This window comes from Triticum urartu, chromosome 7 (assembly GCF_003073215.2).
Source record: "Triticum urartu cultivar G1812 chromosome 7, Tu2.1, whole genome shotgun sequence".
NCBI lineage: Eukaryota > Viridiplantae > Streptophyta > Magnoliopsida > Poales > Poaceae > Triticum > Triticum urartu.
The window spans coordinates 478823843-478838301 of record NC_053028.1 but is presented as its reverse complement, the minus strand read 5'-3'; the positions used below and the strand labels follow the sequence as shown (position 1 = coordinate 478838301).

General features: G+C 46.6%; 2 protein-coding genes across 2 annotated transcripts; one reads left to right on the top strand and one right to left on the bottom strand.

Moving 5' to 3' along the window:
* The first annotated feature begins 8070 nt into the window (after window positions 1–8070).
* LOC125521708 (neurogenic locus notch homolog protein 1-like) lies at window positions 8071–9485 on the top strand. Its single transcript, XM_048686766.1, has 4 exons — window positions 8071–8435; window positions 8514–8612; window positions 8713–8844; window positions 8940–9485. Exons 1-4 carry the CDS (start codon window positions 8195–8197, stop codon window positions 9143–9145), a joined length of 678 nt encoding a protein of 225 aa, XP_048542723.1. The 5' UTR covers window positions 8071–8194; the 3' UTR covers window positions 9146–9485.
* Window positions 9486–12936: 3451 nt separating this feature from the next.
* LOC125521528 (probable aquaporin TIP2-2) lies at window positions 12937–14237 on the bottom strand. The gene is made up of 3 exons (XM_048686581.1): window positions 14016–14237; window positions 13671–13918; window positions 12937–13578 (listed from the first exon to the last, which is right to left on the bottom strand). The coding sequence occupies exons 1-3, from the start codon at window positions 14143–14145 to the stop codon at window positions 13210–13212; spliced, it is 747 nt and encodes a 248-aa protein (XP_048542538.1). The 5' UTR covers window positions 14146–14237; the 3' UTR covers window positions 12937–13209.
* Between the last annotated feature and the right edge of the window lie 222 nt (window positions 14238–14459).

The window sequence follows — 14459 nt, the reverse complement described above, 5'->3', positions numbered from 1 at the left end:
TTTGATGGTGCCCTATTTAACGTGAATGCGGCCGTCTCTAGAGCATAACCCCAAAACGATAGCGGTAAATCAGTAAGAGACATCATAGATCGCACCATATCCAGTAAAGTACGATTACGACGTTCGGACACACCATTACGCTGTGGTGTTCCGGGTGGCGTGAGTTGCGAAACTATTCCACAGTTTTTCAAATGTACACCAAACTCGTAACTCAAATATTCTCCTCCACGATCAGATCGTAGAAACTTTATTTTCTTGTTACGATGATTTTCAACTTCACTCTGAAATTCTTTGAACTTTTCAAATGTTTCAGACTTATGTTTCATTAAGTAGATATACCCATATCTGCTTAAATCATCTGTGAAGGTGAGAAAATAACGATATCCGCCACGAGCCTCAATATTCATCGGACCACATACATCGGTATGTATGATTTCCAACAAATCTGTTGCTCTCTCCATAGTACCGGAGAACGGTGTTTTAGTCATCTTGCCCATGAGGCACGGTTCGCAAGTACCAAGTGATTCATAATCAAGTGGTTCCAAAAGTCCATCAGTATGGAGTTTCTTCATGCGCTTTATACCGATATGACCTAAACGACAGTGCCACAAATAAGTTGCACTTTCATTATCAACTCTGCATCTTTTGGCTTCAACATTATGAATATGTGTATTAACTACTATCGAGATTCAATAAGAATAGACCACTCTTCAAGGGTGCATGACCATAAAAGATATTACTCATATAAATAGAACAACCATTATTCTCTGATTTAAATGAATAACCGTCTCGCATTAAACAAGATCCAGATATAATGTTCATGCTCAACGCTGGCACCAAATAACAATTATTTAGGTCTAATATTAATCCCGAAGGTAGATGTAGAGGTAGCGTGCCGACCGCGATCACATCGACTTTGGAACCGTTTCCCACGCGCATCGTCACCTCGTCCTTTGCCAGTGCCCGCTTATTCCGTAGTCCCTGTTTCGAGTTGCAAATATTAGCAACAGAACCAGTATCAAATACCCAGGTGCTACTGCGAGCTCTAGTAAGGTACACATCAATAACATGTATATCACATATACCTTTGTTCACCTTGCCATCCTTCTTATCCGCCAAATACTTGGGGCAGTTCTGCTTCCAGTGACCAGTCTGCTTGCAGTAGAAGCACTCAGTTTCAGGCTTAGGTCCAGACTTGGGTTTCTTCTCCTGAGCAGCAACTTGTTTGCCATTCTTCTTGAAGTTCCCCTTTTTCTTCCCTTTGCCCTTTTTCTTGAAACTAGTGGTTTTGTTAACCATCAACACTTGATGCTCCTTTTTGATTTCTACCTCCGCAGCTTTCAGCATTGCGAAGAGCTCGGGAATAGTCTTGTTCATCCCTTGCATATTATAGTTCATCACGAAGCTCTTGTAGCTTGGTGGCAGTGATTGGAGAATTCTGTCAATGACGCAATCATCCGGAAGATTAACTCCCAATTGAATCAAGTGATTATTATACCCAGACATTTTGAGTATATGCTCACTAACAGAACTGTTCTCCTCCATATTGCAGCTATAGAACTTATTGGAGACTTCATATCTCTCAATTCGGGCATTTGCTTGAAATATTAACTTCAACTCCTGGAACATCTCATATGCTCCATGACGTTCAAAACATCGTTGAAGTCCCGATTCTAAGCCGTAAAGCATGGCACACTGAACTATCGAGTAGTCATCAGCTTTGCTCTGCCAGACGTTCATAACATCTGGTGTTGCTCCAGCAGCAGGCCTGGCACCCAGCGGTGCTTCCAGGACGTAATTCTTCTGTGCAGCAATGAGGATAATCCTCAAGTTACGGACCCAGTCCGTGTAATTGCTACCATCATCTTTCAACTTTGCTTTCTCAAGGAACGCATTAAAATTCAACGGAACAACAGCACGAGCCATCTATCTACAATCAACATAAACAAGCAAGATACTATCAGGTACTAAGTTCATGATAAATTTAAGTTCAATTAATCATATTACTTAAGAACTCCCACTTAGATAGACATCCCTCTAATCTTCTAAGTGATTACGTGATCCAAATCGACTAAACCATAACCGATCATCACGTGAGATGGAGTAGTTTTCAATGGTGAACATCGTTTATGTTGATCATATCTACTATATGATTCACGCTCGACCTTTCGGTCTCCGTGTTCTGAGGCCATATCTGCATATGCTAGGCTCGTCAAGTTTAACCTGAGTATTCTGCGTGTGCAAAACTGGCTTGCACCCGTTGTAGATGGACGTAGAGCTTATCACACCCGGTCATCACGTGGTGTCTGGGCACGACGAACTTTGGCAACGGTGCATACTCAGGGAGAACACTTCTTGATAATTTTAGTGAGAGATCATCTTATAATGCTACCATCAATCAAAGCAAGATAAGATGCATAAAAAGATAAACATCACATGCAATCAATATAAGTGATATGATATGGCCATCATCATCTTGTGCTTGTGATCTCCATCTCCAAAGCACCGTCATGATCACCATCGTCACCGGCGCGACACCTTGATCTCCATCGTAGCATCGTTGTCGTCTCGCCAATCTTATGCTTCCACGACTATCACTACCGTTTAGTAATAAAGTAAAGCATTACATCGCGATTGCATTGCATACAATAAAGCGACAACCATATGGCTCCTGCCAGTTGCCGATAACTCGGTTACAAAACATGATCATCTCATACAATAAAATTCAGCATCATGCCTTGACCATATCACATCACAACATGCCCTGCAAAAACAAGTTAGACGTCCTCTACTTTGTTGTTGTAAGTTTTACGTGGCTGCTATGGGCTTAAGTAAGAACCAATCTCACCTACGCATCAAAACCACAACGATAGTTTGTCAAATAGACTCCGTTTTAACCTTCGCAAGGACCGGGCGTAGCCATACTTGGTTCAACTAAAGTTGGAGAGACAGTCGCCCGCAAGCCATCTCTGTGCAAAGCACGTCGAGGGAACCGGTCTCGCGTAAGCGTACGCGTAAGGTTGGTCCGGGTCGTCTCGTCCAACAATACCGCCGAACCAAAGTATGACATGCTGGTAGGCAGTATGACTTGTATCGTCCACAACTCACTTGTGTTCTACTCGTGCATATAACATCAACATAAATAACCTAGGCTCGGATGCCACTGTTGGGTTTCGTAGTAATTTCAAAATTTTCCTACGCACACGCAATATCATGTGATGCATAGCAACGAGGGGGAGAGTGTTGTCTACGTACCCAACGCAGACCGACTGCGGAAGCGATGACACGACGTAGAGGAAGTAGTTGTACGTCTTCACGATCCAACCGATCAAGCACCGACACTACGGCACCTCCGAGTTCGAGCACACGTTCAGCTCGATGACGATCCCCGGACTCCGATCCAGCAAAGTGTCGGGGCAGAGTTTCGTCAGCACGACGGCGTGGTGATGATCTTGATGAACTACAGCAGCAGGGCTTCGCCTAAACTCTGCTACAGTATTATTAAGGTATATGGTGGCAGGGGGCACCGCACACGGCTAAGGAATAGATCACGTGGATCAACTTGTGTGTTCTAGGGTGCCTCTACCTCAGTATATAAAGGAGCCAAGGGGGGAGGGGGGCGCCGGCCAAGGGAGAGGGCGCAGGAGGAGTCCTACTCCTTCCGGGAGTAGGACTCCCCCCCAATCCTATTCCAACTAGGATTCCCAAGGGGGGGAAAGAGGGAGAGGGGGGCCGGCCACCTTCTCCTAGTCCTAATAGGACTAGGGGAGGGGGAAGTGGTGCAGCCACCTAGGGCTGCCCCTTTCTCCTTTCCACTAAGGCCCATGAAGGCCCATATGGCTCCCGGGGGGTTCCGGTAACCTCCCGGTAACCCGGTAAAATCCCGATTTCACCCGGAACACTTCCGATTTCCAAACATAGGCTTCCAATATATCAATCTTTACGTCTCGACCATTTCGAGACTCCTCGTCATGTCCGTGATCACATCTGGGACTCCGAACAACCTTCGGTACATCAAAATGCATAAACTCATAATGTAACTGTCATCGTAACCTTAAGCGTGCGGACCCTACGGGTTCGAGAACAATGTAGACATGACCGAGACATGTCTCCGGTCAATAACCAATAGCGGGACCTGGATGCCCATATTGGCTCCTACATATTCTACGAAGATCTTTATCGGTCAGACCGCATAACAACATACGTTGTTCCCTTTGTCATCGGTATGTTACTTGCCCGAGATTCGATCGTCGGTATCCAATACCTAGTTCAATCTCGTTACCGGCAAGTCTCTTTACTCGTTCCGTAATACATCATTTCACAACTAACATATTAGTTGTAATGCTTGCAAGGCTTATGTGATGTGTATTACCGAGAGGGCCCAGAGATACCTCTCCGACAATCGGAGTGACAAATCCTAATCTCGAAATACGCCAACCCAACAGGAGACACCTGTAATGCTCCTTTATAATCACCCAGTTACGTTGTGACGTTTGGTAGCACCCAAAGTGTTCCTCCGGTAAACGGGAGTTGCATAATCTCATAGTCATAGGAACATGTATAAGTCATGAAGAAAGCAATAGCAACATACTAAACGATCGGGTGCTAAGCTAATGGAATGGGTCATGTCAATCAGATCATTCAACTAATGATGTGACCTCGTTAATCAAATAACAACTCATTGTTCATGGTCAGGAAACATAACCATCTTTGATTAACGAGCTAGTCAAGTAGAGGCATACTAGTGACACTTTGTTTGTCTATGTATTCACACATGTATTATGTTTCCGGTTAATACAATTCTAGCATGAATAATAAACATTTATCATGATAATAAGGAAATAAATAATAACTTTATTATTGCCTCTAGGGCATATTTCCTTCAGTGCACTCAGGGAATTGCCCATAAATCCACAGCGCCACACAACGAACAGAAGTTGCTTGCGCTCGTCCATCTGTGATGGCAGACATCCTCAGATGGGAGAGAAACTTGAGCAAGGCGCCATAAGAACATCCAAAGTTTTACAGGCACTTCAACCTTCCATAGTTTGCACCACCTAGATTGCTCGATGGCTAAATTTGAAGATCCAAGGCAGTCTTCTAGCCAAGTTTCTCTTCACCATTTTGTCACCACTAACATGCGATATGCGGACCTAACTGGAAGCCAGATGGAAATGGGTAGGGTATGGGTGGGTACAACCCTCATTTTCCCAAACCCATACCCATAGAAACTTTTTATACCCACCCACTTCAATACCCATGGGCACAAATTGATACCCATGCCCATACCCATCGGGTATCCTATACCCAATCGGCATTCAATGGGTGCAATATAACATTTACAATTAAAACATTCAAGAAATGGGTCTAATATTCATGCGGTCGTGGGTGACCATTCTAGCACCTAAGCGACCTCCTACGATGGGTGGCTTCTTAGAGATGACAAGGGAGTGCGAGCAGTGGTTGGTGGAAGCCCAGTGCAGTGGGAAGCGGCGGTGAGAGCTGGGGGTCACTGGTTCGGGAGTTGGACAAGAGTGTGATGTTGATGAGTCAATATTTCATCATATGAGGAGTCATATATGTCGTAGGAGGAGTGGCGAGCTGGTGACTAGGGGGGCTATGACCTCTGACTGGTTTATCGAGTACGGGATCCAGGGTTAAACCATATGAGTTGGACGTTCACCCACATGTCATAGGAGTTGTTTTCCATTCAATAGTTTTTTCTGGGTATCCATTGGGTTACCCATGGACACAATTTCATACCCATACTCTACCCATATATTTCATACCCGTGGGCACAAAATCTTGGAAAATCTTGCCCATGCCCACTTTTTTCGGGTGGGGTACCCACATGCACCCATACCCATGGGCAAAACTGCCATCCCTATCATTACGCTCAAATTTCCACGATCAGAAATTTTGTTGTACACATGTGCAGATAGGAATGTTGAATATGACCTTAGCATCCGAGGCAAGAAAATCTGGTTACACCAATATTTGGTCCCAACTTGCGGTGAGTGGATTGATAAGTTTGGTTACAAAGGTTGGCGGATCTAGCACTAAAGATAATGATGGTCTCATGAGCGCATCCCTTGGCAACCAATTCTGGTTCCAAATATGAGTGCTAGACCCATTCCCAATCCAACTTATGAGACCCTAACACAGCTACCGTGTGGCTTCATTGGCGAATGAGGATTTTGCATGTGTCGGATTCTCATTCGCCAATGAAGCCACACGGTAGCTCTTGTGACAGATGCTGCCCATCCAACAGAAGATATGCTCCTATGAAACGTCGACACATGGCACAACCCAAGAGTGGCCCGTTTAGTTAAAAAAGATGGCCCATTAAGAGGCCTACAAGAATTAGGAAACTGCGGGATAGCCTCGGGGCGGCAGCATGAACCACGACGCTACAGCCCGAAGGGACGACGCAACATCAGTGTGCGGATCGTGCACCCGCAGGGTGGCGGCGCTACGCTCGACGGAGCAATGCAATAGCAGCCCATTGCTCGATCGGTGGAGGGGCGCGCGGACTCGGGAACGATCTTCACAGGACCCACGGAGGTGCGCGCAAGCGACTGGCCAGGACGGTCGCGTGGCGTGGATGGGGCGGATTGCAGGAGGACGGGTGATCAATCCTATCGGGCGCGCGGTTGAGGACGCCGCTTGGTGACGACAGACCTGAGCCACGGAGGTGGCGCCTGAACGGACATGCGAACTACTGGTGCGTGCGCATGGCCCATGCCCGAGTGGGGCACGGAGCGGCGCAACACAAACGTAACCAGCCGACACATCACGTGCGTGCCGGCGCTAGGGCCCAGCAGCCTGCTGCAGCCGAGCGGGGTGAAGGTTCACGGAGGAACCCGATCCAATCATAGCGATGACGTACGGGCTAGAGCGACGGCAGATGGACGTGCGGATGACGGCCTTTGCGTATCGCGCTAGACCGCCATGTCGAAGAAGAGGCCGGTGGAATCGACCCCGAATCCGAAGTAGAATTGCCTGAGGGTCGACGGCAGCGGTGGGCGACGCAGACCTATCTTGATTGGAAAAACAAAAAAAGAAGCATTGTTCAAGATGACTGGCGTGAGAGAAAAATCAGGATCAAGGACCGAAAAAAAACTTTCTAGGGCAGTCGGTCAAGACGACCGGCGAATAAACCCTAAGTACGGGCGGCGCAGCTCCCGGTGACGATCATGGAGATCGACCGCCCCAGGGGTGGCGTGGTGCGGAAGCGACGATGGCGGCTAGGGTTGTGAATCAGGGTTAGGCTGACACCATGCAGAAAGAATAGAGGGAGATTGATGGCATCGATTTTTAATATTTGAGCCTCGTAGGCCCATGTATAAGTACAAGACAAGGTAAAATAAATTGTGCATTATCTTAGTATTTTTTTAACTAATCATGATACTCAGCAAGCCCGAACCAGTGTACATGAATGCAGGCCAAACAGGTATACTGGTGTGTTCAAAAAAAGAGAAAGTGTTCAAAAAAATCTTAATGAATCTGCAAATTTGTAGATTAAAGAGCATTATTTCTGCATCAATCATGCTAAACATACAAAGATTTACATGCTCTTACACGTTGACTAGAATCTTTTCAGACTAACTAACCTCTTCCCCCTAATTTTCATGGGGGATGAGCCCTTCTCCCCCTTAATCTTCAATCAAAACTCACCTTTGTGTAAAAGCCTGTATCCTTTAGTATGTGTAGCATTACTCTTTCTGCGTGCACAGCACCAACCATTAAGAGTGAACCGAGGCGCCGTCCATTCACGATGAAATTAGAGTAGAGTAAGAAAGTTCATCTCTTCTCGACCAACGGATGCGTCCACTCGCTATCAAGGAAAGTTCAGCCCTTCTCGATCAACTGAAGAAAATAACCTCAGGTCTCGCCGTTCCGGCCTGCAAATAGTCTATGTTCTGGAAGAGATGACGAGCCTGGACCAGCGACCTTCCTGGGCAGGCCGAGGTCGTCGATCAATCTCACGTCAAATCTGACTGCTTCCGTTCCTCCACGCGAGTGCATGCCAAATTAATGGCCCGTCCGGCGGCTATGACTTACTAGTACTAGTTAAATGAGCTTCCATACATAAGTTCGTCTCCCTCGTCGTCCTCGTACACCAAACTCGATCCGTGCACAAGAAGAAATCACACGCACGTACAGCTCGATCCGGCCGGTCCGGGACGGCGAAATGGGGCGTACCAACAGGCCGGCCCTCGCGCTGGCGTGCCTGCTCGCCCTGCTGCTAGTGCAGCTGCCTCGAGGAGCCCGTGCAGCTGGGAATCTGTGCGGCAAGGTGAAGTGCGGCATGGGGAGCTGCGGCGAGTCCGGCGACTACATGTTCGGGTTCGCGTGCCGCTGCAATCCTGGCTGGCGCCGGTACCATCTCGGCGACGTGGACTTCCCCTTCCTCCCCTGCGTCATGCCAAACTGTACGTACACCCTGCCCGCCAGGTTTCTTGATGATGGGCGGATCAATAAGAATCGACCACCGTAATTTGTCTGGGCAGGCACCATCAACTACTCGTGCCAGGACGGGTCGTCTCCTCCGGCTCCGGCACCGCCGCCGCCAGCAGCGCCACCGCTGACAAACCTCTCAGTCTACGACCGTAATCAATCACATCCTCAGATGATCGCAAAAGAGTTTCTGTTTACAGTTTACTCATTCAAGCATTCGTCACTGAATCCTAGTACCTTCCAATGGCGCAGCCTGCTTGATGCAGTACTGCGGGGGCGGCACCTGCCAGAAGGTGGAGTCCTCGGCGTTCGCGCACAGGTGCGCCTGCCCCGACGGCTTCAGGAACCTCCTCGACGACGACGCCTACCCCTGCTACCGCCAGTGTGAGTGACTCGGCAACCTGTCGTGACCGAGGTAGTATGACTACTTGACTAGGCTAACGCTGCCTCGCCGGCGGTTTGGTGTTTCCACCGTGCAGGTTCTCTGGGATCAGGCTGCTCCGACCTCGGGATCGGCATACTCAACGGCTCCGACCCGAGCACGTCACCGCCAGCACCCGTCTCCTTCACCGTCCAGAAGGGCGGCGCTGCAGGCGGTTTAGCACCACCGGCGCACTGGCTGCTGGGGCTCCTGATAGTGATTTCCTTCTTCTGGGTCCAGAGTCCAAACTGTTTTGTGAATTAGTGATTTTAAACCAAGGGTGTGGCGTTTGAGTGGTTGGGAACCATACGGTCCCAATTTCCCTATAGGATCAGAGTATACATTTGGTGTCGGTGGTTGCAGAAATAAAATCCAACATGGCAGAATAGCGCGTCAACAGAATTGTTACTACTTGATGTCCATTAGACCCGATGATTAGGACTAAAGGTGATGAGATATATCTGCACGCCTCGTACAGTCGTACTCCGTGGTTGACTTTGTTATGTACTTTACTTAATAATTGATAAAATGGTTACGTGTGTGTATCATAATTTGAATGAGACTATATGTAATCTATAATGGTGTAGATGCCGAGAGTTTCAAACTTTTCTTCAAAACAAAAAAAACTACTACATATAAGTGGACTATATAGAATGTATCATAGTGCGCTATACAGATGGTCTACAGTTGGACACACAAACAACTCGACGGGGAAAAAACACTTCGCCCCCATGATCGCCTTCCTAGGGCGATACGAGAGGCGATCCCGATCGCTCTGCTAGCCTTGCCCCAGGCTTCTCTCCATCCCTTCACCGCCGCCAGGCAAAGCTTCAGGCGAGGTATGCGGGAGCGGGGGCGGGGGCGGGGCTCCTCCCTTGTCATCTCTCCTTTCCCTCTAGACCCCGGGCAAACCTTGATGCGCAAACACGGGTCGTGGGGTCATCCCTTTGTACTGTTGGGTGGCTGCCGGCAGGGCGTGTGATGGTCAGAACCAGGAGGGTCGGTGGCTTCCTTGCCCTGCCATGGGTGTGCCACCCTGAGACAAGCACAAGATGGGGGTCGTTGGCTCGTGAGGCCGATCGTGGCAAGGAGGTCATTGAATCGGGGAGGCCGAATGGTGGGCGCATGCCACTCCAACGGCCGCTTCAATAATTATTTGCAAATTAATACGAACTCAAAGTATAAACGATGGAGTGGTGATCAAATATGTATGAAAGTAGAGTATTTATCTTAATGAAGTGTGGGGTAAAATGTGCATATCGCCTAGGCTCTTGGTTGTGATGAATACGGCGTGGGGCCAAAACCCACTTTCTGTTGATAGAATTTTTTCATCACATGAAGCAACGGTTACCCACAATAGTTCGCTCAGGAACAAGCAAACAAGATGATATCTCGCACGTTGATGCGATAATCCTATTCAAAATAATTAGGTGCTACATAAGTAACTAAAACTAATTTAAATAAAGTGTGATAGTATTATTGAATCACACTTTAAAATATTGAAAAAATTATGAACATATAACTAAATGATGTATACATGAGAAAAAAATAGATTCCGCTAAAAGCATGTCTATTTTTTTTAAAAAAAAGTGAAGGATCAGCTGCATGGGTATGCTCCTTGTGCCCAACACATATACAGTATCCTTGAGAGCATAAAACTTAATACAAAAAATTAACCGATGACCTGCATGAATGAACTCATGATATGGCATGGGAGTGTTGCATGCATATGTAATAATGCAAAAAAAATGTTACTTATAACCTACATGCATGACTTGCCGATCTGGCATGGTTAGAAAAATTATGTAGTGGGTTGTAGGGCATGTCACAATCAAATGCAATGTGATTTAGAACCCATTTATGCACTAATGTATGTTGCATGATAGAGGATTATCATGTGTAGATCGGACGGATGCTAGTGGATCAAGCTAGTAAATCTAACTACTACAATAATTTTCATGATGTGTAAGCACGCATATGCTGAGATAAATTACAAGTAATGGGGATTACTCTTTTTGATATAGAAATATAGGATTCTTAGAGGAGGAAGTGGGTCACGAATCCCACAACAACTAACATGAAGGGCCCGCCTGATCAAAGCTTAGATCAACAAGCGGGAGTGCAGGCCGGCCCATTAGCATAGTAGCGGCTCTCGGTGTCTACTGTAGCAATTGATTTTTTTATCTTTCCAAAGAACACGAAAAAATAAAAATAGACGGCGTGGACTATTTTGAAAATGCTAATCCTTTTTTAAACATTAAATATTTTGAAATTATGAATAATTTTTGAAAATGCAATTTTATTTTGAAAAAAGTACCAACGAATTTTGAAAATTCTGAACATTTTTTAAATTGTTTTTATTTCTGAAGACGCAAACATTCTTTAAATGAATCAAACCCCAAATAGTGTTGAAAACGTGAGCAATTTTTTGAAAATTATCGGGGTTTTCAAATTCCAAACCATTTTTTGAATATATTAGATATTTTTGAAATTTATGATACTTTTTATAAAAAAGAAACATGATGAACAAAAAACCGAAAGAAAACTTGAAATACCAGTTCAAAAAAGAAAGAAAGAATAAAACTGGTTCAGGAACCTTCTATAAGGTTCCCAACACCGGTCAGGAACCTTTTAAAAATTCCCAAAACCAGTGGCTCGCTCACTCAATAGGCGGGCCCATCTATCTATCGGGGGTGTGCATTTACCACACGACAAATATGAAATGTGGTGCAGGCCGGTGATCTTCGACTAAAGCCCATGAACATCCAAGGCCAATTCAGTCGGTGGCCCACTGGGGAACAACTATTTTCTCTCGGTGCCTTCGACTTCATTCAGGGAAATGAAGAACCACCGCTTTTCCTCTCGCGGGCGTGTGTGTCATCTCCCTCTCTATCTTGAAACCCAAGAATTCACCCTTCCTCCGTGCGGATTCGTGTTATTGAAACTGTGTGTCGTCAATTGTATTGCTGGATAATGTGACACCGCACTGCGCTAGTTGTTCTCATCTCGATGATGAATGACTGTGAAGAGCTAGGAATGAACTAATTATTTTGATTTCTAATCCATCTGAAGAATTCATTATGAAAGATGATGAAAAAAACATCCAAGATGCAGTAACGTGGTAAAAAAAGAGATGTAAATCTAATTAATATACGGGTGATGACAAATACAGTAACACATAACACAAACAGAGAAGGATCAAATTGAGGTCTGGGTTTTATTTTCTCCGAAAAGGAGGATTACCATCGGCCTCTACATTGAGCGATACACACAATTATTTATTTATTAAAACGAACCAAGTATCAAAGTCTCAGAGCAGCTCCGTAAAAAAAAGGATAGAAAATAAATGGCCTCAACCATCACAAATAGGACAAAATGTCTACAAGTATCCTATTACTAGACCGCCATCTAAACCGGTTGTAGTGCGTATCTCGTGCTACTGTTCCTCATTGATTGCACCCAAAAGCCATAAGCTCTCCGCTTATGCATCGTATAATGATGACCGAGTATGGATCCATCTAGACGGTTTGCATATTGCGTAAATTTTTTTTGATTTTTTTATTTTGTTAAACACACAATCGTTCTGACTATTCTATATAGCTCAAAGTAATGCACAAACTCCCACACGGATTTGTGCCGTTGTATTGTGCTCTACCGACTTCTACCTCATACGTAGGTACAATCCACGATGCCCTCAGTCATGAATCACCTACCAAATACTCCCTCCGCTCGTTTTTACTATGTTTTGTTAGAAGTCAAAGTTTGTAAAGTCTAACCATATTTGTTTGAAAAAACATCAACATCAACGATACTAAAGTTATACAATATGAAATTTAACTTCATGGCGCATCTAATGATGTTGGTTTCGTATACTGGATGTTGATATTTATTTCTATAAAGCTGGTTAAATTTTTACTAAGTTTGACTTTAGACAAATCTTATATGCGGAATAAAAAGAACCGAAAGGAGTACCAAACAAATTTGATAGAAACGAAAGTGGAGGTATGTTAAACGACACATGTACACCACAGAAGTTTGGCCAGTGGGCATGGGAATGCACTAAACAATGATGTTCTTATTGAATCGCATAAGGAAACTCAACTGAAGAATCTTGAAATCCCAACAACTTCACAACATCCATCACAGTACAGATACAGAAACATGCATCATCCAAGTGCCACAGCCTCGCGGGCTTTCGATCGGAACCAAACAACATGACGTTCCTCACATCATCCAGACAATCCTGAGAGTGACCACCACGTACGCACTTCTTATGTTGCCGAAGACATTATGGAAACCAAAGACCGAATGATCTTCCCATGGCTGGCTTAGTAGTCGTTGCCGGCGACGGCGGTGTGGTCGTCGCACATGTACAGGTACCGGTAGACGACGCCGGCGAGGCCACCGCCGATGAGCGGGCCGGCCCAGTAGATCCAGATGTTGGTGAAGTCGCCGCTGGCAACGGCGGGGCCGAAGGAGCGTGCAGGGTTCATGGACCCGCCAGAGAAGGGGCCGGCGACGAGGATGTTGGCGCCGACGATGAAGCCGATGGCGATGGGAGCGATGGTGCCGAGGGACCCCTTCTTGGGGTCGGCGGCGGTGGCGTACACGGTGTAGACGAGCCCGAAGGTGACGATGATCTCCATCACGACGCCCTCGAAGGCGCCCACGCCGGAAAGCCCGTGTGTAGGGGTCGCCTGAGAAAGAAAACAGTCCGTATCAGCGTCGTTCGTTTTCGTGCTCCACCGGCCGGAAAGCGCACACATGTACATGGGCTGGGGATACGTACCACGCCGGTGCAGAACTGGACGAGGAAGGCGCCGACGATGGCGCCGAGGAGCTGGGCAACCCAGTAGAAGATGCCGGTGAGGATGGTGATCTGGCCGCCGAGGGCGAGGCCGAAGGTGACGGCAGGGTTCACATGGCCGCCGGAGATGTTGGCGCCGACGGCGACCGCGACGAACAGCCCGAACCCGTGGCAGATCGCCACGGCGATCAGCCCGGATGGGTCAAGCGGCGCGCCGCCGCTCACCTTGGCTGCAATTTTTTAACTTTTCGTTAGCACGCACTCGTCGTCTTCCACTTTAGCCATACGAGCAGAGCATGCATGTGCCGTAATTGTAACAGAACTCACAGTAGGCGATGGCAGAGCCGACGCCGGCGAAGACGAAGATGAGGGTGGAGATGAACTCGGCGATGTAGGCCTTGAAAGAGGCCAAGCTGAAGGAGTCATCGAACCGACCGAAGGCGATGGAGGCAGGCATGGTGGCTTAGAATGGCCCAAAAACCGAGCTGGGGAGGATGAGACGGAATGTTGTCGCTAAGAATACGGATCAGAGACTCGGCCAGTGTGCTCTTATAATGGGCTGAGCGGCTCTTCAGTTTGAAATAAGAAAAAATGTAGGCCTATTTTTGGTGTTAGGTTCGTGTATCTCTATTCCTAATGTAATAGTTGGTAGTCTTCGTTCTAGGGTCTTTTGTCCCACCTCTCATTTTTGCTGGTTTTCGTAAGTTGTTTTTTGTAAAAAGAATCGTTTACTCCCTCACTTCATTGGTTTATTTTCGCGTCATCATCCCA